The following is a 23,369-nucleotide window of genomic DNA, read 5'->3' as shown; positions in this document are numbered from 1 at the left end:
TGTGGACAGGAGTCTTTTATACAGGTGACCATGTAAGACAGCTGTCTTTAATGCAGGCACCAAGTTGATTTGGAGCGTGTAACTGGTCTGGAGGAGGCTGAACTCTTAATGGTTGGTAGGGGATCAAATACTTATTTCTCTGTGCACAATGCAAATAAATATATATAATTTTGACTATGTGATTTTCAGTTGTTTTTTTTTTATATATATAATCTATCTCTCACTGGTAAAATTAACCTAGCCTACAAATTCTAGACTGTTCATGACTTTGACAGTGGCCAAACTTACAAAATCAGCAAGGGATCAAATACTTATTTCCTTCACTGTGTGTATATATATATATATGTATGTGTGTGTTTTTAATCTAACAGAAAGTACAGCTTGGGCTGAATTCACAACACGTTTGGCTATTACGTTCAGCTGTTCATTTAGAATGGTCTGCCAAATGGATGTCCCTGACACATACAACTGTATCCCTATGATTAGATCCAGTTACATATGTCTATCATTGACTTCCTTTAAAAAAAAATGTGTACGACAACAGGCCAGTATATAGGGAGTGGTGTAAGGATAAAGCCCCACAGAGCGTCATTGACGTGGATGCCATGCGGCTCCCGGTTTGGCACAATTGTCAAACTGGTCATTAATGGCCGCATGTTGTTGGGGGTAAATCTGATGTTTACCTACAAAATCGTCCAGCCATAAAGGATGTATTTGTTAATGGCTGCTTGATTTTCAGGTTAACAACGTTTTACCCGCAACATCGCATGCCATTAATGAGCAATTTGAAAGCCGCACCCAACAGGTTGCCGATGCGGCTGTTGGACACATCGCGGCCGTGTCAATGCCGCTCTATGGGGCCTTAACCTAAGTGATACACACTACATCTAACCATTAGGTTAGGGGGAATAGGTGATTCAACATTAAGCATAGTTTAGGTGAAAATAAATAATACAAATCCCCAGTTAATACTATATGTCCTTGTTCTTTTTGTATTGTAACAAGTTGTTAACATTTAATTTAACCAAGTCTTATTATATTTATAATTATGTAATATTGCTTCTGGGAAAGCAGGGCGACCACAAATATGGCCGTCACTACTACTTCCTTCCAGAGCAATAGAAGGAAAGTCACGCACACGGACGAGAATCACGCTCATGTGAATGAGCCATTACGGACATCTCATTTGGATACAAGGCAAAATCGTTTGCTTACGTCTCCTGAAGCAGCCACTGAGGGAAGAAGTGGCGCATATTTGGAAAAAAACATACTAATGTACATTCTTATTTTTATGATTGCTTTCTATTTATCACTAGAAACCAGACCACCCTTTAAATAACAGAGCAAATTTAGTTAATAGAAGTCTATATTAGTATGTATATACAATGTTAATATTTGGTTAATATTTAGTCCACAAGCTCGGGTCTCCTAGACAAAATACATACATAGATCTCTATGGATTTAGCTCACGTCCATGGAAATAAAATATAAGAAAACAACCACACCCGTACACATTATATTAGCCATTCCTTGCACTTTGTGTATTGTGTATTTTTTATTACCTTTTTCTATAAAGCTACAGAGCCTCTTTCAACAATTTCAGAACATTTTTTTGGAAAGTGTTTCATGTGTTCTTGGCAGTCAATGAGTTAAGCATCTGTGATGTGGACTTGCTAACAAGATTAGATCAAAGCAGAGAGAAGGAGAGGGACACTAATCTCTTTAAATCTCCATTTACCCTCAACGCAGTAAGTGCTATATTCCAGTCTCGCACTGTTCTCCAGGTGTGATGCCGTGATCGTGCGCTTCTGTATTATATAGGTAAAGGACATCACTACGTAATAAGCGTCTGTCACAATTGTCTGCAAGTACTTCAGCTTCTAAAGAACCAAAGGTGACAGTAAGCCTTTGGGACAATAAGGGAGACAACAGCTTTTCACAAGGCGCTCAAAAACAGCTGTCCCATTCAGATATGCTTGAGAAAGGCCCCATGGAGTAGGGCTGAAACGTCGCATGTGGTGAATAAATCCACTTTTTTCACTATCAAGGTGTGCTGTCTCGTATTTTGAAAGGATTTACTATATATATATATATATTTGTTTGTATTATATACAGTGTAATGTTGCAGTGTTTTGCTGGCAATAACATTTGACTGTTCAAGGTATAGCAATACAATAGAAAGAATGTGACTAATTAATAACGAATATTTATCTCATTTACATATTTCTCAATAATACAGACAATTTTTTAATTATAAGATCTATAATGGTATATTAAAGATAAGCTAATCGGTGCATCTGTCCACATAAAAAAAATAATTATGGAGTCCTGACTGAAATGTCATTGTGAGCCCTCCATACCTTTAGTAACTTACTCGCAGTCCCGTATCCCCCAACTCTTACCAGCTGGTGCTTATGAGTGACATCATCAGCTTGTGCTTGCCACTCCATTCATTTAGACTGTGCAGGCATCTAATAACAGGTGTCCTCAACCTATTTCCTCAAATTGACCCTGGGGAGAGGCAGTAGCCTAAAAGTCATGGTGACAGGTGTCACTGTGAACACCCCTGTGATGGCGCCAGTGGCTTTTAGCTGCTGGTAGAATTCTATAGGAAAAGCAATGTCAGGGCTGAATATAACTATTTAGTCCTGGCATCCTATCCATAGTCAGGGGTGGACACAGACCGTTGTGGGCCCCAGTGCAAGATTAGTATATGGGCCCCTTGCTCTCCAAAGTTTCATTATAGATCACCCCCTCATGTGTCTCTATCAATCCATTAGTAATTGTTAGCCATAAAGTTCATCATCTGAGGCATTTACATGCAATCTAACAGACAGAAGACGGCTGCTATAAGAGAACAGTGGTTTCTCTTATCTACTGGGCCCCTGTGCAGCTGCACAGGTTGCACCAATGGTATGTCTGCCTCTGTCCATAGTGGCTGTCCAACTAAACTGCTGATCAAAATGAGAGGTGTTGAAATGTAGTATACCCAATATGCATATACATCCTGGGGTGCACCATCCATGAGGTGAGCTTTGCACCTATCTTCAGCAGATATTTTGTCTGTCCCTGAACTTGTAATTTTCCACAATACGTTATACTGTACATTCTGCAGTATACAGATGGCTGGGTTATAAAGAGGAAGGATAAACTGAATAACTCAATGGTTTTATCATATTTATGTATGGTGTAAGTGAATGACTTATCATACCGTATCTCAGAACCGCTGATACAAATATAATAAGGAAATCATTGACAACCCACAATAACCATTTACTCCACTATGAGCAGAGCGTTGACTGTGGGCAACTTTGTTGCTGTGTAAGTATGTCAAGGCCACTGAATAAGAACATCAGCCCTCGTGATTTTCATTTTTACAATACTATGTGACTGACTTGTCCCTACCAACAATGACCGTAGTCTTACATAAAGGCAAGCAGTTCTGTCACACAGATGTAAATTATCCATGCATTGAGGGATACTCTTGATAAGAAATTTAGTTTTATTAATTGCAAGTTATTATATTGTAAAGAGAATTACATATTAAAATTTGCACTGAATAAATTCCACATTTTTGGAGATTCTGTTCACTGAAAGCTGTTGCTGACACTTGAGCTAATAAGTGTAAGGGTATGTTCACACGGGCTATTTTCAGCCGTATTTCGGGTCGTAAACGTCCAGAAAAAGGCTGAAAAATCGGAAGCCGAACGCCTACAAACCTCTGTCCATTAAATTCAATGGAAAATACGGCGTTCTTTTCCGATGGGGCGTTATTTTACGCCTCATTTCCGAAGAACGGTGCGTATTGACTCATTAGAAAAACGGGCGTAAAAACGCTAATTGCTTAAAAAACGGCTGAAAATCAGGAGCTGTTTTCCTTTGAAAACCGCTCTGTATTTTCAGCCGTATTTTGTTAAGCGTGTGAAGATACCCGAGTGATACAAAAATTTATTTTTATGGAGGGATGAATAAAAAAAAAGACATGCATTTTCTTGCAACTATTAGGCTATGTAACGGCATGTGCAGGCGCTTTAACGCCGCGTCCATTGCGGACGTAACTGGCGCTGCTTTTCATTGGAGTCAATGAATAACGGCTCCAATTACGCCCCAAGAAGTGACAGGTCACTTCTTTGACGCGGGCATCTATTTACGCGCCGTCATTTGACAGCGGCGCGTAAATATACGCCTCGTGTGAACAGACAAACGTCAGCCCATTGCTTTCAATGGGCAGATGTTTGTCAACGCTTTCAAGCCGCATTTTTCGGACGTAATTTGGGGCAAAAACGCCCGAATTACGTCCGTAATTAGTGTGTGTGAACATACCCTTAATGAGGTCTCAAGTCTTATGGAGATGAAGTATAATCCTTGCTTAATAAAAAGTCCAATGGAAATCAGCGACCGCAAACAGGAGCCAAACTCATATCTTTTTGCTCCAACATCATGCAAGGTTTTGGCTACTCGGAGCTCAAGCAGGTGTTGAGTAGCTGAAACATTGCATGTTGTTTAAGAAAAAAAGTTGTATTCAAAACCCTTTCGCTGCCAGGGGCTTTATTGTTTTTATTAATTTTGCACCTCCGGTTTTATTTGTACGTGTCAAAAGTGTGAAAATTGTCCTAGCCGCCAAAGTTACAAAATAGAAAATCATCCTAGATCCCCATATATTTTATATATTTAGTGGACACTTGACACATTGTTAAGGCTTTCTTCACATCTGCATTGGGGTCCCGTTCTGATCTGTCGGAGCTTTCCGTCAGAACGGGATCCTGAACTGACACAAACTGACATCACCATCTTCCATCACCATTGATTTCAATGGTGACTGATCCGGTGACCATGGTTTCCGTTTATCTCTGTTGTGCACCGGACCCGTCGTTTTGCCAGAAGCAATAGCGTAGTCGACTCCAACGGAATGTCAGAACGGGACCCCAATGCAGATGTGAACAAAGCCTAAGCACTTTGACACAAAATTGCATGATGGTGCCTGTGTGTATAAAGTATAATTTATCATAAAGAATGCAGAATTTTTTATTTATACCCAATCAGAAAATTAGACACACTTCCTTTAAAATAAAAGTTTAAAAGGTGCATAGTTCATACATACTACTTATGCTTATGTCTACATGCACGTATCTTCATGAAATATCCAGAATTGAAGACCCCAAAAATCTGACTTTAATCCCTTCCTGCTCTGCATCGCAACTCCTGGTTCGTTAATACAAGCCATCGTAATATTACAACGCTGTGATGGAATGTGCTCTGGAGTTGAGCTGGCACCTTCACTTGCTGGTTTTTGCTGTAATATACAATCAACACCTTGCTTTAGTGGCCAGGATTGGAGACCATTCCGATCCATGTCATTTAACCCTTTAGATGCCGTGGTCAAGGTTAACCACGGTATCTAAGTGGTAAGACAAAGGGAGGAGGCTGCTCTGTTACCCCTACGATGCCCCGCCAATGCGATCGCTGTGTACTGATGAATTACAATGGTCTTCCATACACAAAAGCCTTATAGACCTTGCCTAATAGGCTGCCTGTCAGTTTAGCACTGACAAATGTAATACAGAAGTATTGCAATGTACTATATGAGAGATCAGAAAGTCAGAGTCCAAGAGAGAGACAAAAAATAAATAAATTGAAATGTTAAAAGTGGTTTTTGGCTTTGGCTCAAAATACTGAGCCACAAAAACGGCATCAAAACTGTGTGTGTAATCCAGGCCTAATGGCTTTTCTCTTAGGTGACAATCACACATGTTGTTTTGATGCGGTTTTTGTGGAAGTTTTTGGCTCAGTTTTTTTTTTTTTAGCCAAAGCCAAAAGTGGATCCAAAAGGAAGGAAGGGTATAAAGAAAAGACAGTGCATCTGTTTCTTTTGTGTCCACTCCTGTGTATGGCTAAAAAAGCTGAGCCAAAAATACATGTGTGATTCTGGCCTTAGGGTGGAATCACATGTGCTGTTTTTGTGGCAGTATTTTTGAGCAGAACACAAGTTAATAAAAAAGACTGGGGACCTATAATTCTTTCCTTTTTACACATTTTTTTGTTTACGGTTGTCTTTTTTTACTTTTTTTTTTTTACAGTTTTTAAGGCTATGTTCACACGGAGTTTTTTGCAGGCGGAATTTCTGCCTCAAAATTCCGTTTGGAAGTTTGAGGCAGATTTTCCTCTCCCTGCACGCCGATTTTCGCTGCGGATTTCGCCCGCGGCCATTGAGCGCTGCGGGCATAAAACGCAGCGAAATACGCTTTCTCTGCCTCCCATTGATGTCAATGGGAGGTCAGAGGCATAAACGCCCGAAGATAGGGCATGTCCCTTCTTTCTCCCGCTAGACGGTTTTACCGCTCGCGGGAAAAAGACGCCTCCGCCTCCCATTGAAATCAATGGGAGGCATTTTCGGGCCGTTTTGTGGCGAAGTTTCGGCGTCAAAAAAACTTGTAAAAAAACACTGTGTGAACATAGCCTTACTGTTGGCTGAAAAAACTGCCACAGAAACTGCATGTGAGATTCCAGCATTATATAGTGTCACTTCCACTGTAGCCCTGTAGGAGCTACGATACAGACTGTTAATTGAATACCGTGTCAGCGTGAAGCCAAAGGGGCGCAGCACTGTTATACTACTCTCCTTTATTTATTATCAATATTTAATGGTTTCAAATTAATTTGGACATAACTGTTCCTGGAGAATTCTGGGGCAAGTTTCCAGCTCTGTGCCACCTCACTTCTCCTCTTCTCTTATTGTACCCTTCAGTCTTAAGGCCCTTTTACACAGGCCAATGAGCAAGCACACAAGCGTTCAGACGCCATGTCTAAACCGGGCAATGAACGAGCAAACGCTCGTCCATTGGCTGATCGTATAGTTTATGCAACACAAAATATTATCGTTGTCTGCAGCGTATCTTCCTGAGTAAACAGGGAGATATGCTGCTGACATGATGGAAATGTATGGGGACGAGGGATTGTAGTCCCCATACATTCGATTATAGTTCCTAGTGAAAGGAGCAAACGAGCGCCGATCAACGTACGGTCTCGTTGATCGGCGCTCGTTTTTACAGCCAATAATGGACGGTGTAAAATGACCTTTTATACACATTCAGACAAACACCTGCATAACTTCTACAGTCAGCACGGAGATTGCAGAAGCGAGTAATGTGCTGTCATTGTGCGGTGTGATAAAGCTGTGGGAGGCTCAGATAAGGAACATGATGAGGTGTCCGAGACTGATTTAACATTCCAGCAGGGGGGCATGAAGTCTGTGACTCTCACACTGGCCATCAGGATGAATAGGATTCACAGACAGACAACTAAAATGGCAGCATTCATAGACACAGCCTCTTCTTGTATTCTTCTTGTTAATTTTAAATTAAAGATGTTTCTCCATTCCTCCAAGATGTCCCCCATTTATTCCCTCTCCTTTTCTCCCATATCACCTTATTTGATTTAGTCTGTTCACACTGATGTCAGAGCCTCCTGTGGCATTTCCTTCACACTTGGCAGCATGAATATTGCAGAATTCAGCACAATTCTTGCTGTCAAAACAAGGGACAACATAGTAAGTGAATGGGGTCCGTCGAACGCCATTGGGATGTGTCATGGCACTGCTTCGCGGCTTCTATTATGAATGCCAATGTAAACATAGCCTTAAAGATTCATATTCAGAAAATATCCCTTTATTGTATAACTTTGCGTCAAACTGTGTTAATTTTTAATTTGCACTATTACGTATGTTACATAATACATTAAATGATCTTAAGTTTTTCTTACGTGGTATGTTACAATATATATATATATATATATATATATATGTGTGTGTGTGTGTGTGTGTGTGTGTGTGTGTGTGTGTATATATATATATCTATATCTTTTCATTTTAAAAATGTAGGTGCGGGATACATAAGAAGTGGGGACTCTCTTACTGTGCCTCTCCATTACTCGTAGAAAAATGGTTTTTTCTGTGCTTTTTTCCCATGCTTTTCCTATAGCTTATAGAAAATAAAATTACATGACACTTTGGCAGTTAATCCCCCTTTTTTTGTTTTAGTTTAGCAATCTAGTTGTGCTGAAACAGGCAGAATATTTTGTAGGGTTGTGCCAGCTCCATGGGTAAAGGAACTAATCCCTTTCTACGCATCCTATAAAATCTGCAGTCGCTGCCTGTATATGTATTCCGTTAGTATGGCAGTACAAGTAAATGGTTGTACATACATCATAGGGATTTTCCTCTTTGGACAATTCCTTTTTTGTTAGAAGGAAGCCACAACGATAAGCAGATGACACGGTGTCCTGCTGCTGGGACCCTCAATGAACACCTGTAATTTCAGCCAGGGAGCAGATGTTGAATTTCCCTGCAGCACCAACATGAAGTGAAGCATGACACAATGTCCATTAAAATCAATGGTCTGTCCATGTAATGTATAGATGTGCCGGATACTCCAGTGCTAGAGACGCTCTTTGTAGCCGCTCTCTGCTCTAACTAATGGAGGAGGGTTCGAAACAGGGACCCCCCTCTAGGGGAATTGAGCACTTGCTGATGTTTTCACCCCACAGATTGCAGTTAATCTTTGGGAGTCCCCTTGTAAACCGCTTATTTTGGGTTCTTTCTAATAAAAAAAGAAAGACTTTTCAAAGCAGAAAACCCATTTATACAAGTTCATGTGTGTGCATTGGCTTAATCGCCGTATATGCTCTCATGTGGTATATCTGCACTAGAGCAGGGATGCCAAATGAAACGTTGAACTTAGACTTCGTTCACATCTGTGTCAGGGCTCCGTTCATGGGTTCCCTCTGAGCGTTCCATCAGGGGAACCCATGAATGGAAAACTGACTGAAACAAACCATAGGTTTCCAGTTGCATCACCATTGGTTTTAATAGTGACTGATCCGGTGCAAATGGTTTCCATTTTTCACCGTTGGTTAAGGGTTCCATCGTTTTGACGGAATGAATAGCGCAGTCTACTACAGTATTGATTCGGTAAAAACGACGGAACCCTTACACATCGGTCACAAAGGGAAACAATGTGCACCGGATCTGTCACCAATGAAATCAAAGGAGATGCAAACGGAAACTTATGGTTTCCGTTTGTTTCAGTTCATGGGTTCCAATGACCGAAAACTGCGACAGAACCCATGAACGGAGTCCCGACGCAGATGTGAACGAAGCCTTAACGTTAAGAACCTTCCTTAATCTATGACCTAACTGGTACTCTATGTGGAAATAAACCTCTCCCTAGAAACACTAGATGATCCCTACGTTTCTTCTCCAGGCATGTATTGTTGAGGAAAATGAATTACACATATTTGCTGCTTTTTCTGATATTAACACCCCGGATGAGATCACAAGCTTTACAAGAGGAAAATAGTACAGTGTCCTTGTACCCGTATCTACAGAGTGGTGTATAGTCAGAATGTAAGAAAAACATTCCTTTCAATGATGGTTACATGCTCCATTGGCAGTGTGTGGGTTAGATATACTTGTTGACCTAATGATTCAGTGTTCACTGGAGTGTAGTTGTAGAGTTTTAGGGGGTGAAATCACCAGTCAACCAAAATTCTGACTTTGTATCTAGTAGTATTGTCCAGCAATTTCTAACTAAACCATTGTGCAGCTATTGACAGGACATACACATTTATTGTGATTTTTTTTTTTCTTTCTATAATCCATATAAAAATGACACATCCTAGAGACAATTGTTGGGCAATATGACACATATTTGGGAAATCGATATAGATTTTCTCTATCACTGATACCATGGATTATAGAGTATGAAAGAACGCATTTTGAGTAATAGCAGCGTTTCATTTTGCTGAGAAAAATATTTCCCGTAGGATATTCGTGATTAGGATGAGAAAAAGTTCAAGTGTGTAAATAGGCAGCTTAAACATTATTAACATTGATCAAATGAAGTGAAACCGTTAAATGGGTTTTCTGCTCTGGACAAGCCTCACTTGTTGTAAAAGTTCCTTGACAAGAAGCTGATCACAAAGTGTTCCCATGGTGGGACCCCCAGTGCCCCAGTGATCATCTGAAATGTGTGGGGATATTTGTCAATAAGTGTTTAATTTCCCTGCAGCACCACCACAGGGGAAATAAGGCAATGCCTATTTATATCAATGGCTTTACTGTGTAAAGCAGGACCAGTCCTCAAGAGTGAGAGACATTATTTGTAACCGCTCTCCATTCTGTCCAAAAGCTGAGAATCGTGAACGGGAACCCCCTATATTAACTCAGAATTTCCTAATCGGGCATTTGAAAACAGTTTTTTTTCAAACTAGACAAATCCTCTAATGCAGTGATCCTCAACCACCGGGCTGCGAAGCAGTACTGGGCTGTGGATCATTTGGTACTGGGCCTCGGTATCTGGTATCCGCCCCGGTCGCTGCAGGAAATTCCAGGTGAAATACCACATTAAATTTTGGTGCAGTTTTTCGCCCAGAATGTCCACTGCGGAAAACTCCTGGGATGACGTTTTATCCCAAGAGACCGCTGCAGCCTGTGATTGGCTGCAGTGGCAGTCACATGTAATGAAGCGTCATCCCAGGTGGCCAGCCTGGAGGAAGAAACAGACTTCTGAGTAAGTATACGATTTATTTATTTTTTCTGAGCTGCGTGTTTTGCGATTCCGCCGCAATAAACACAACAACTGATATTTGCTGTGGGTTTTACCACCCCATTGAATTCAATGGGGAATCCCCCAAAACAAATATGCAGCGTTCACGTAAATACAATTGGCATGCTGCAGAACAAAACTGCACCACATGTCAATTTCTGAGCGTCTTTTTCCGCTCACTATTTACGCAGCGTGTAGATGAGATTTGTTCTATCTCATCCTCTTTGCAGCTGTATTATGCTACGGAATTTCCGCAACGAATTCCGTTACGGAAAATCCGCTGTATTTACATAACGTGTGAACTGACCCTAAACCCCCAATCCGCCCCCCCCCCCCTCTCCCCGGTCTGTGGAAGAATTGTCTTGCATGAAGCTGGTCCATGGTTGAAAAAAAGGTTGAGGACCCCTGCTCTAATGTATAACCCAGCCTCAGGCTTGCCATATACATAAAATAAAAGAGATATTGACAGGGAATTCTAATTGACAATTCCCCCAATAACATACCGTACATGTTATTTGGGATCATAGACCTAAAATAATTACTATGCCAGTCAAAGGGAATTTGAGTCTCCTTATTCCAGCAGAAACAATAGAAGCAGATAGAAAAAGTCCAACCTATCCTACTATTTTTGAGAGTCCTGCAGGGACTCCATAGAAATAGATTGTTGGCCAATGTCTATGCTGAGCTATCTCTCTAGCGGTGTGTACAGTAACCAGTGTTTGCCTGTTTATGTCCTGGTGCAAGAGCAATCTCTTATTCCGTCATCTGCCATGTGTAATCCCAGGATGCCTGTTACATGAATCTGTATACTGGTATATGTTCTATATGAATTCAGAATGTGTGTCTGTAGATACAGACCGCTTCTTTCTTAAGTTCTCAGAAGGTGTTTTCATCCAGCTTTAGTCAACTGATAACCTCAGCCCCCAGTTTCTTGGCATGGAATGTTAAGTGAAGCTTTAGGTCCTGTTATCAGTAGAGCTGTCTGAGAAAGTTATATTGCAGGTACAGCGCACGCATGGTTAATGTATAAGGTTGACATGTCCATGCACACATTACATAGGACCTCCAATGACTCCTTTTAGTTTAACAAAACAGTTCTTCAAAATTAGAGAAGACTTCTGGGTAAATGCCATTCAATCACATTTGCATGATAACCCATTTGGGTAATCTGGTACCACAACCTAGTGGTTTTCGATGGCTTATTTGAAGAAACGTTTTTCAAGCTTCACCTTCAGACAAAGGAGGTAATTTATCAACCTATTTACGCAAGTGTTTAGGCGTAGAAAAATCGCTGTAGGGCCCGGAAGTCTCCATTTGCATTGCAAATTGCAACTTTTGGCCTTTTATCAGCTTTTTGTGAAAAGGGGGCGTGGTTTACCAAAAGGGGGCGTCCTATAGCAGTCCAACAAATTGATTAGAATTTATGCCAGAAAACTTCTAGCTGGCGTAGATTTTACCCTGTGAATTGTAGCCGCCCACCCATAAAACCCCCAAAAATATACCCTCAAAATTCTGCGGCTGATACAGGGTACTGACGCCGTTCAGCATCAGGACGTTGTATGTGACGCAGCATGCTTAGCGCAGCCATAGGGGAAAAGCGAAGAGAAGCGGTGAGTAGAGTATGATTTTCTTTTTATGTCCAATGTGGTGGGGAATGGTTGACGCGCGGCCGCGGTTATTGCGCCACAATTGTGTGTATGGCCAGCGGAAAGATGCAACAGATTTATTAAGAGGCGTGTGCCTCTTAATACATCTGTCACATCTTACTCCAGCGGCGCAAAATGTATGAAAGTCTTAGTAAATCTGCCCCATTAAATCTATTTTTGTGGGCCAATTTTTAGAGTATTAAGGGTTGTCTGTGCAAGTGAGGTATAAATATTTTATTTTCCTTTATGCTTAATGTCTGCAACTTGTCTGATCTTTCATTTAAGAAAAGGACAGATGGCCAGTGTCAGGTCAAGTGGTTACTCTTTTTCCTATAAATTAGTGAAATATAGTATTGACCCGTCTCCCTTGTTGTAGATTATTGGGATGGAGCATTTTGCCAGTGCATTACAACAGAGCGCTGACGTTCACTGCCAGGAATTCAAGGCATCTCTATGTACATGTCCTCTGGTGTGTAACTTCTCCATATATAATATCCCCCCCCCCCCCCCATAATAGAGGTGTGTTAATGCTTTGGACACCAGATCATTTCTAGGGGAACTATAGCAAAATGAAAGTGCTCAATTTAATTTCCTTTAACGTAAGTAGCACCAACACATTGTGCAGCGCTGTACAGGGATGGTCATTGCTCACATCAGTCCCTATTTCTTACGGAGGCTCACAAACAATTTCTGGGGAAATGCAAATGTATAGGAAAGTCTTATTAATGATTGATCGTTCCCATACATCCCAATCATTGATTTGTTTAAATGGAGCAATCGAGCGCTGATCGACATCCTGTATAGTCGATCAGTGCTCGTTTACCATGCAGAATATTTGCCCATGTAAAAGAGCCTTTAAGGGCCTTCTTATCCAAACTTAAACATGGGGGGATCATTCCATCATGATACTGAGCTATACTATGAAGCTAGTTCGGACACAATTCATTGACTTGCATCAGGCAGATGGAGACAAGCAATGGGTTTCTCTGGAAAAACCGTTGTAAAGGGCCGAGATGCCGTATCAGGCAGAGCCACACATGCGGATTAGCCACTGTGAAGAGGCTGCCCACTGACTTCAGCGTTAGCCTGTCTGTACTATTCCAAACCTATTATAGGATAGACCATCAATGTTTAGTCCCTGAAAACTACTTTAATTAATATGTTACTTTCCTAGCCACAGCCTTTAGCAGCATAAGTATTAACAGTGAATGTCAATATGAGGCATTGTTATAAGTTGCTCGTTCCATAAGCCCTTATAGAGCAGGTTATACTGTAGATTTAATGTTCAAGATTACATAAGGGAGTGAAATAATGGATTGTGACAGCAGATAAAGACTACCTAGTTCACCCCACAATCCCTCTTCATTGTTCATGCAAATTATCAGGCCTGGTTTGATGTAATCTAGTACTTGACTTTAGTGCTCAGTGACTTTTTTCACTTTTTCTTCTGCTCCTTTATGTGCCAAAAGAGTAGATTATAAATGTAGTTCTGTCTTATAAAGTATCATGCTTAAATCTGGTCTACATTCAACTTACCCCTATCCTACCAGTATCCAGATATCTTTCTCGATCCTGAAAGCAAACGCTCGGTCTGTTATCACTGATGGAACAAATTGACATCAGGTAGAACTGATCATTTAACAACATATAAATAACAATTGTAAACCATGATCTTCCTGGGTCATATTTTTGACATTTTATTGTTATATATCTTGACACCTTAAAGAGACTCCAGCGAATTTTTTTTATTGTAGCCCCCGTTTGTACAGTACACCCGGTACATTGAGCGTTTCATAGGAATGCATAGTGTAAGAGACTTTAAGAGAATCTGTCATTACAGACAAGCTTAAAAATGGCCAATTAGACCAAGATACCCATTTGGACAATGAATGTTGAGATCTTTCTGTATGTACATTAGCTGAACCTTCATGTCCTTGTCATATGTTTTACTTTTATGGAACTAACATGGCAGTAACCGAGATCAGTGCTGGTAAGCCTAGTGCACAATCTCCTCTACTGTCTAGTGTTCTCTGAGATCGGAGGGAACCTTCTTCTAAAATTGTTACACTAGAAAGGTAACAGATTTTCACATGACTGAACAAAAATGCTATTCATTGTGTATTCCCAGAGTTTATCTGTACAGTCAGGAGGTGCACTTTTTATATTACTGTAACTTTGCATGAAATGTACATTTATAATCCTATTATTACACTACATCAATTATTATACTATATCATATGGTTGTATTCTTCAGAATCTCAAAATCCTGATGTGTTAGACTCTGGGCCGACTTCAGGATCCATTTGGTGGGCCAGTTCGACTTTGCTGCATGCATTTAAAGGGGCTCTGTCACCAGAATATAAGTGCCCTATCTCCTACATAATGTGATCGGCGCTGTGATATAGATAACAACAGTGGTTTTTATTTTGAAAAACGATAATTTTTGACCAAGTTATAAACCATTTTAGATTTATGCTAATGACTTTCTTAATAGACAACTGGGCGTGTTTTTACTTTTTACCAACTGGGCGTTGTGAAGAGGAGTGTATGACGCTGACCAATCAGTGACCAAAAAGTAAAAACACGCCCAGTTGTCTATTAAGAAAGTCATTAGCATAAATCTAAAATAGGTCATAACTTTGTAAAACAAAATGTAGGATATAGGGCACTTATAATGTGGTGACAGAGCCTCTTTAAGGTTGCATTGTGTACCTTGTGTATCGTAGATCAACTGAAGACTTTTCTTCTTCCAAACATTTTTAAGTGGCTACTTAATTATATCCACTGTCTAAACGCTGTTGTAGAAGACTGTATTGAAATCCTTTTGTATGTATGAATGTCTGTAAATGATGGAGCACTTTTCGAACACTTTCATCGTGCTGATCACATTTTTTGATCGATGTGCCTTGTATGCCAGGGCTGTTTTTATGCCCCTGGTTGGCTCTGATGTGCGATCATTAAACCGTCATGCTGACCAGTATTGAATACTTGAGTTTGCTTTCAATCTTTCTCATTGATTTTCATAGATGCCAGTTAGATTTGGGCCATTACCAGTTACTGTATTCAGCAGGTGACTCCTTCAATGGAGACTGCTACTGTCACTTGTCAATGTCCAAAAGTGCTGCTGGTACATAGAGATTATTCCTGTGATGATGGTCTATTGTTCATGGCACCGGACCCAGCATGTTTAGAAGTGGGACCACGGGCATAGGCAGAAGAGATTTTACTTTAATATGCTTAAAAATGAGAGGTAAAACATGTGATTTGTTGCCATTCCTAAAAGGTGTTTCAATACTTTACAATTTCTCCTTAGTCCTGTAGCTTGACAAAATATGAAAACCGATATAAGTAAGAGATGGTCACAAGAAACTGCACTGAGGGTCAAAACCTCGACAAATCATTAGGTGATCTTTTGAAGCTCTCAAGTCATATGGTTACACTGAACTGAACATGTCCTTTTAAGTTCAATATCAGGTTTCACTGTAAAGTTTATGTCCAGGGATATGGATTACCCAGAAACCTTTTTATTCTCTTCTCACATATCCGTTCGACTGACCCTTTCAGGGTTTATTTCCTTCAAACACGCATTATGACATAAAACGTTGATCTGATATTGGAGCATTAGGCCTCATGTGTATGGCTGTCTGTTTTGTACAGGGCAATGAATAAGCTTCCATTCTATTGCATGGGGCCTTTACTGTACCTCCGATTTCATACAAAAAAAATATTTCAGATTCCATAATTAACATTATGGTTATCACATGCCATATGAAAGGAGCTTTCATTCCTAGAAGAATTGCTTATACTGGAGGATAGCTCTGTGTATAAAGCACCCAACGGGATCCATGCCTTGTGCTTGTTTATGGGGGAGTCGGGAAGAAACTGTTCGGTTGACCGTTCTTTAATGTGTATGGCCATCTTCACAATAAGTCATTTTCCCCTTGAGCAAAACGGTAAGATTTTGTTTAGGCATTCAGAGGTAAATAATGTTATCACCTTTTTATTCATTTTGTCCTTCATCCAACCACATCATCCAAAGGCAAATGGACATTTAAGCAACCACCGACTGATAAAACTTTTTATGCAGTACTATATTTTTCACCATACCGACATCACTGTAAAGTTTTATGCTTTTCCGTTTCCCCATATTACTGTTTTCCGTTATACAGGCCACATATGGTTATTGGTTGCGGAAGCTGAATAAATGATTCCGTATAAATTGCTTTAAGATATGACAAAGATCATGTTGTGCATGGAAAACAGAATTCGCAATCATCCAAAGAGTTGAAATGACCAATAGAGGAAACATGACTGCAGACAAGTGCGACGTATTGTGGAGCTGTGACTTTCCCCCAATACAATAGTTACCTTGTCAATAGCAAAGGAATCCCATTCTACCTCTTAATTTGCGTTATCTCAGCCATGTCATGAGGAGGCTGCAGGAGTCTTCTCATTGACTGAGGTCACTTGTTAGACACATAATAGGAGTAAATTCCCATAAACTCCAGGCTTTGTCTTGTAGCAGAACCTCTGTGCCCTCTCAGCACTAATTGCTTCTACATTCCCAGAACCCCCTCTCATAGCAAAACCTTCCATTGAAAAAACTACCAAAGGACCAAGACCTTTCATATTTCAGGTTATTAGTGCGGCATGACCCTCATTTAGCAGCTCCGTGCTTCCTTTTTCTCTGTCCTATTGTAAAAATTATTGAGGTTAACTTTCTTGCGTTATAAGGCAAGACATTTGACATATGACATGTACAGGCTATATGTAAGTCATCATTTGCTATAATATTTCTCTCTAGCATATGAAAAAAAAAAAGATCTAGAGCAAAGTTCTTCTGGTCCCATTTAAGTCAGCCTAACTTGGGTGACAACCCTTGTGGCAAAGTTCACATCTCGTTGTTACTGTACATCTGACGTCACGTTTTGACATGAAAAAACAGTGTCAAAACGTGTACCACAGCGTGCACATTTATTTCTATGGTCAGGACGGACACCCTAATGGTGTAGTTTGTGCTTAGGTTTTGTGTGCTTACGGTCTACCGTTTTTTTTTGGTTTTTTTTTCCCACATCCTGAAAAGTGTAGTCTACTACGCTTCTCCGTACTTTTCCAAAACGTATACCATACATATACGTTTTTATTTGTATTGAAGTCAGTGGCGACATATGGACGACGTATGCAATCTTAAACCCTACGTTTGCATACATAAAACGTATACGTTTTTGTCGCCATATATGGGAAATATTGACTTTGCAACGTTTTAATTTAGCTCCAGAACAAAAAAAAGTATACGTTTTAGAAGTAAAAACGGACAAACGTATACGACGTATTCTACAAAAAAACGTAAGCGTATGTTACAAATGCGTACGTTTTTGTAACTTTAAAAACGTATACGTCGTCGTATGCCACAAACGTGTGCACAAAACAAGATGTAAATTGAGCCTTATCTGGAGACCTAGCCTAAACGTATTATTCTAGACTGTAGGTTACCTGGTTGACCATACCTGTGTGAGCTTTAAAGCAGCTCTGTCACCAGATTTTGCAACCCCTATCTCCTATTGCAGCAGATCGGCGCTGCAATGTAGATAAGAGTAAAGTTTTTTGTTTTTTTTTTAAAACGAGCATTTTTGGCCAAGTTATGACCATTTTTATATTTATGTAAATGAGGCTTTCTAAAGTACAACTGGGCGTGTTTACTTCTTTTACTAGCTGGGCGTTGTGAATAGAAGTGAATGATGCTGACGAATCCGCATCATCCACTTCTCTTCACAACGCCCAGCTTCTGGCAGTGCACAGACACACAGCGTGTTCTCAAGAGATCACGCTGTGTCGTCACTCACTTCCTGCCCCAGGTCCTGCATCGTGTCGGACGAGCGAGGACACATCGGCACCAGAGGCTACAGTTTATTCTGCAGCAGCATCGGCGTTTGCAGGTAAGTCGATGTAGCTACTTACCTGCAAACCCTGATGCTGTTGCAGAATCAACTGTAGCCTCTGGTGCCGATGTGTCCTCGCTCGTCCGACACGATGCAGGACCTGGGGCAGGAAGTGACGTCACAGCGTGATCTCTCGAGAACACGCTGTGTGTCTGTGCACTGCCAGAAGCTGGGTGTTAACGAAGAGAAGTGGATGATGCTGATTCGTCAGCATCATACACTTCTATTCACAACGCCCAGCTAGTAAAAGAAGTAAAAACGCCCAGATGTACATACACAATACACGGCCAGTTGTACTTTTACTTTAAACACGCCCAGTTGTACTTTAGAAAGCCTCATTTGCATAAATATAAAAATGGTCATAACTTGGCCAAAAATGCGCCGATCTGCTGCAATAGGAGACGGGTTGCAAAATCTGGTGACAGAGCCTCTTTAATGTTAGCCATGTATTCTGCATGGCTAACAAATTTCTTTGCAGAATATATTTTTTTCTATTTTCATGGCCGTATCTTTAAAGGGGGATTTCCAGTTTCATAAAATAAAATAAAGCATAATTCTATATTATGCATTTTTTTTTTTAAATATATATTATTTGAGTATCAATTTCTCATGGTTTTTAAGATCTCTGCTTGTAGACATGGAATGGGAACCCTCATTGTTCACTTCCAGATGAGCTGCTCATCTCAAGGGAAAGCAATAAAATTGGACAAGGCAACAAACCTATCCAATGCATTCTTCTCTAGGAATGGATGCCCGTTGGTATCCGAGAACCACTCATAAAGATTAGTCAGCAGATGCTACAAATCGCAGAAACCTGTACTCACTACAAGTTATGTCTGTTGCTATCTTCACAATCCTCCCCAATTTCTGATATTTGTTTTATTATCCAGATGGCTGTGTACACATACTGTCATTCTCCTGGGCATCTGAGAAATGGCACAATGAGGTCAATCTAGTGCAAGTGTGAACAGTAAGCTACCTAAGCAGATATAATCTTGTAGTAAAGGTTAAAACAGGCCTCCCACTGGTTTAACTGATCAAAACTATTTTGTTAAATCTGCACTTGAGGTTAATTATAACCACCCCCCCCCCCCCTAGTTCACCCAAAGAATGGGAACGAGGGTAAAAACACACTGTCTTAAGGAAAGTCAGGCCTCAGAAAACCTGCAGGCTAGAAGAGGACATGCTGTGACCCCTGTAATAGTTGCTGCTCTGCCTCCTCTACTAAAGAGACTACAGTTCAGCTGAGGTCCTAGGTAGGTTGCAAGGTTTGTCAGGCGACTCGCTGATTGAATTTGGAGCTTTGTAATAATCACCTTAATTTAATAACACTCATTTTCTTTCTTTGATCTCTAGGTCTGGCACAGAACTGTCTACTTACCTGTCTGAATGGAGGGACATGCCAGGAGACACTTGGTGGGTCAACATGTCACTGCCCAACAGAGCCTCGGGCCTACACTGGACCAGACTGTGGAGTATTATATAATGCATGTACAGTATTTGTCTGCCCTTACACCCACGTGTGTCATGCTAACCTTGGATATCCAGATTACCAGTGTGTCTGCAAACCTGGATTAAATTGCACCACTAAGTGTGATAGTAACCCGTGTACCCTTCCAAACTCTCAGTGCTCGGATGATGTTGGGGCATACACGTGCAAATGCCAAACTGGATATAGTGGTCTGGATTGCCAGAATAAGGTGGCTCCATGTGCACACGACCCTTGTGACCACAACGCTCAGTGTTTACAGATCATGGACACCTACACGTGTGATTGTCAACCAGGCTACACAGGGCAACACTGTGAGTTTGTGATAGGCGGGTGTGCATCAAACCCATGTCGGAATGATGCCATCTGTGTCGATAAGGAAAACAAATACTTTTGTTACTGTGTGCCAGGTTTCCAAGGACATCACTGTGAAATAGATATAAATGAGTGTGCATCCAAGCCATGCCAGAACAATGGCTCCTGCATCAACGAGATGGATAGTTATACGTGTGAATGTGCCACAGGCTATACAGGTAAGGATGCTAGGCCCTGGGAGACTTATTGTATTGTTTGCTGTATATTCGGATACATTGTATATGATCATTATAGTTTAAATGCATATATCATATTTTTGCCAGATCTCACATTCATATTATTTAAAGGGTTATTTCCAGCATGAGAAGTAATGGCATGTTGACTGCCGAGACTCCCACAATCCTTGGAATGAATGTGCTGCAGCGGATCCACGAGACGAAACGCTTTTATGGGTATTCCCAGATTAGACATTTATGGCATATCCACAGAATATGCCATAAATGTCTGATAGATGGGGGTCCCAGCTCTGGGACCCACACCTTTCTCAGGAACGGGGGTCACCTGACCCCGGACCGCTTGGTGAAGCAGCCACTGGCCGCAGAATACAGGCGGGGACTCTTTCCATTCTGTTCAATTGGAGTTATGGAAGAAGCCGAGCAAGTGCTGCTCCACTATTTCCGTAACAATCATACAACAGAATGAAGAGAGCTGCGCATGTCCCTCTCTCCACTAGTCCCCGCCTAGGTTCTGCGACTAGTGGCGGTCACACCAGGCGAGATGTGAGTCAGTGCAAATCTGCACTGTGTGAAGAAGGCCTAAGGGAGCAGTACCACGCGGCAGATTTTTTTTAAACTTTTTTTCTTACTGCGATTTGATGCATTCTTCTATGCAGTTGCGGTAAAAATTGCAACAGCATCGAGAAACCCATCAAATCGCATTGAAAACCACATGCGTTTTTACCACTGTTCTAACGGCACCTCAACCGCAACGTGTTAATGGACTTTAATCTTACACCTAGACTTTTTGTAGAAAGACATTTTACTATCGAAATCCTAATAATAAGGATTATTACGATGGTAATCTTAACCTTAAACTATTTCCAAGTGATTTTGCGATTTTACTTTTTGGAGGAATAAAGCTACATTTATAGACCGATTTCAAAGCAATGTTTTGTAGTGACCAATAAGTCTAGGTATAGCTCCAGCCTGAAGAGAAAGTCTAGTCAAAATGATCTTCTGATTTCTCATCGATACATCTGAGCAGATCACATTGGTGAAGCCTGTGATCTTTGACGACGCTGATTTCCAGTACAAATGGTCTCTATACAGCACTTAAGAGATTTCTGTTACTAAAAATCTGACCATATATTTTTGCTTATAAATCAATGACTGTTTACTTAGAAACTTGTCAGACTTTCTTTGACAAAAGTCGCTGAAAAGTGTCAAAGGGGTTTAGGCACTCTAGAGCATGGGTCCTGAACTGGCGGACCGCAGTCTGAACCTAGATTGCGGGCGCCAGATGTCCGGACCTGTGGCATCGCTAGCACCGGGCATCCGGGGCAGAATCACAGATTTTTCGGCTGCCACATTTAATTGTATCTGCGTCCTCGGGATGCAGATACAATTGAATACTATGGTGGAGCAGGGAGCGATCAGCTCCCTGCCCTGCCATTCATTAAGCTACAGGCGATGTTAGGCTTGCAGCTTAGAAGACGCTGAGACAGGATCCCTGCGCAGGCCGGTGCGATGACTTTATCTGTATTGCGCCTGCATACGCAAGGGTCCTGTTTCGGCATCTCATAGGCTGCAGGCCTAACGTGGCTGAGGAGGCCTGCAGAGCAGCTCTGTTTGTCATGGGAATGGGGCTAGGTAAGTACAATTTGTTTTATTTGTTTGGGGGCACGATCTACAGGGGCCACTGTGGCACGATCTAGAGGGGCCTCTGTGGCATGGTCTGCAGTGAGCATTGTGGCACGATCTGCGGGGGGTACTGCGTGGCTCTTATCTAGAAGGGGAACTGTAGGGCACTTTCTACAAGGGACACTAGCACTATCTAAAAGGGCCATTGTTCGGCATGGTCTACAGGGGCAGTTCATGGCAACTATATACAAAGGGCACTATGTGTGGTACTATCTACAGGGGGAACTGTGTGGCACAATCTACAGGGGGCAGATAAGCCTAGAATAAAAAAAAAATACAGTTAACACAAAAACGCAGGGCTTTGTGAAAATCTGACCGCATAGAAATATACACTAACTATTATATTAGTGTGTATATATACCCTTTAAAAAATACATATTTAATTACACACATATATTCCCTGCTGTTATATTCTACATGAATTACTTAAAATTATTGGGGCATGCAAAGCCATTATGTGAACCCTGGGTTAATTCTCTGCCCTAATAAATAGCAACCATATATGTTGTGGTAGTGCGGAGCTTGTCATTAAACTGTAATGGTATGTTCACATAGGTTGGATACGCTGCAGAAAAGTATGCAGCATACCCAACCTAGAACCTGCAGGAAATTCCGGCGGACGAATGCGTAAAACATACCTGGAAAAAAAAGTCAATACTTACCTTTACTAATGTCGCCATAGGAACGCATCCATACTCCCCACCTCTGGTCTCCAGTGATGACGGTGCAGCCCATGTGACCACAGTATAGCAGTAGTGCTGGGTTACTTCAGCTCTGCTCCCATTCACTTGAATAGGAGAGAGCGCTATATAGTGGTCTAAGCCATCTGCTTCCAGCACCGTCCCTGCACTGCTCCCGATGCCCGGAGGTAGCCGGAACAGCTTGGCAGGATCATCTGGGTAGACTATATATAATTTAAAAAAAACGCCAACTGTGACATAATAAATATATATTTATTATCAAATAAAATTAACGGGAAAAAAAATGTCATGGTTGGCTTGTGTGTGTGTGTATATATATATATATTTTATTAGAATTTTTTTTTAAAATACATCAGTTACAACAGGAGCACACCTGTTCATGCAGATGGAGTTTTCAAAACCCCACGCACATGTAGCGGAAAAGCAAGCATGCTGTAGCATGTCAATTCTGTTGTGGGTTTGTCACAGGTATCCACCAGGGATTTCACACCTTTAATGTATAAGGACTTGTCCACACGTACTGGATTAGCTGCGTATTTTCCATCCGGAATTGCGGAATACAGTAGCAGCAAAGTGGGTGTGATTTAACAAATGTCATCCACACTCTGCGGAAAAATTCAGTCCAGAAATTCACCTGCGGTGCGTAGTTCTAGTGGGGTGGAAATGACATCACATGAAGAAGAAATAACACCATGACACAGCCCTTGAAAAAAACGCACCAAATGCATGAAACGGTGCGGATTGTCTGCTAGTTGTTGC

General features: G+C 41.1%; 1 protein-coding gene across 2 annotated transcripts in view; it reads left to right on the top strand.

Moving 5' to 3' along the window:
* The window catches only part of CRB2 (crumbs cell polarity complex component 2), a 129,151-nt gene that overhangs the window by 6,660 nt on the left and 99,122 nt on the right, over window positions 1–23,369 (top strand). For both annotated transcript variants that reach the window (XM_075835516.1, XM_075835515.1), the window contains exon 2: window positions 19,543–20,208. In XM_075835516.1, coding sequence (XP_075691631.1) covers window positions 19,543–20,208 — 666 coding nt within the window. The remainder of the gene's footprint in view (window positions 1–19,542; window positions 20,209–23,369) is intronic.

Source organism: Rhinoderma darwinii, chromosome 8 (assembly GCF_050947455.1).
Source record: "Rhinoderma darwinii isolate aRhiDar2 chromosome 8, aRhiDar2.hap1, whole genome shotgun sequence".
NCBI lineage: Eukaryota > Metazoa > Chordata > Amphibia > Anura > Rhinodermatidae > Rhinoderma > Rhinoderma darwinii.
This window is presented reverse-complemented; position numbering and strand designations above follow the sequence as displayed.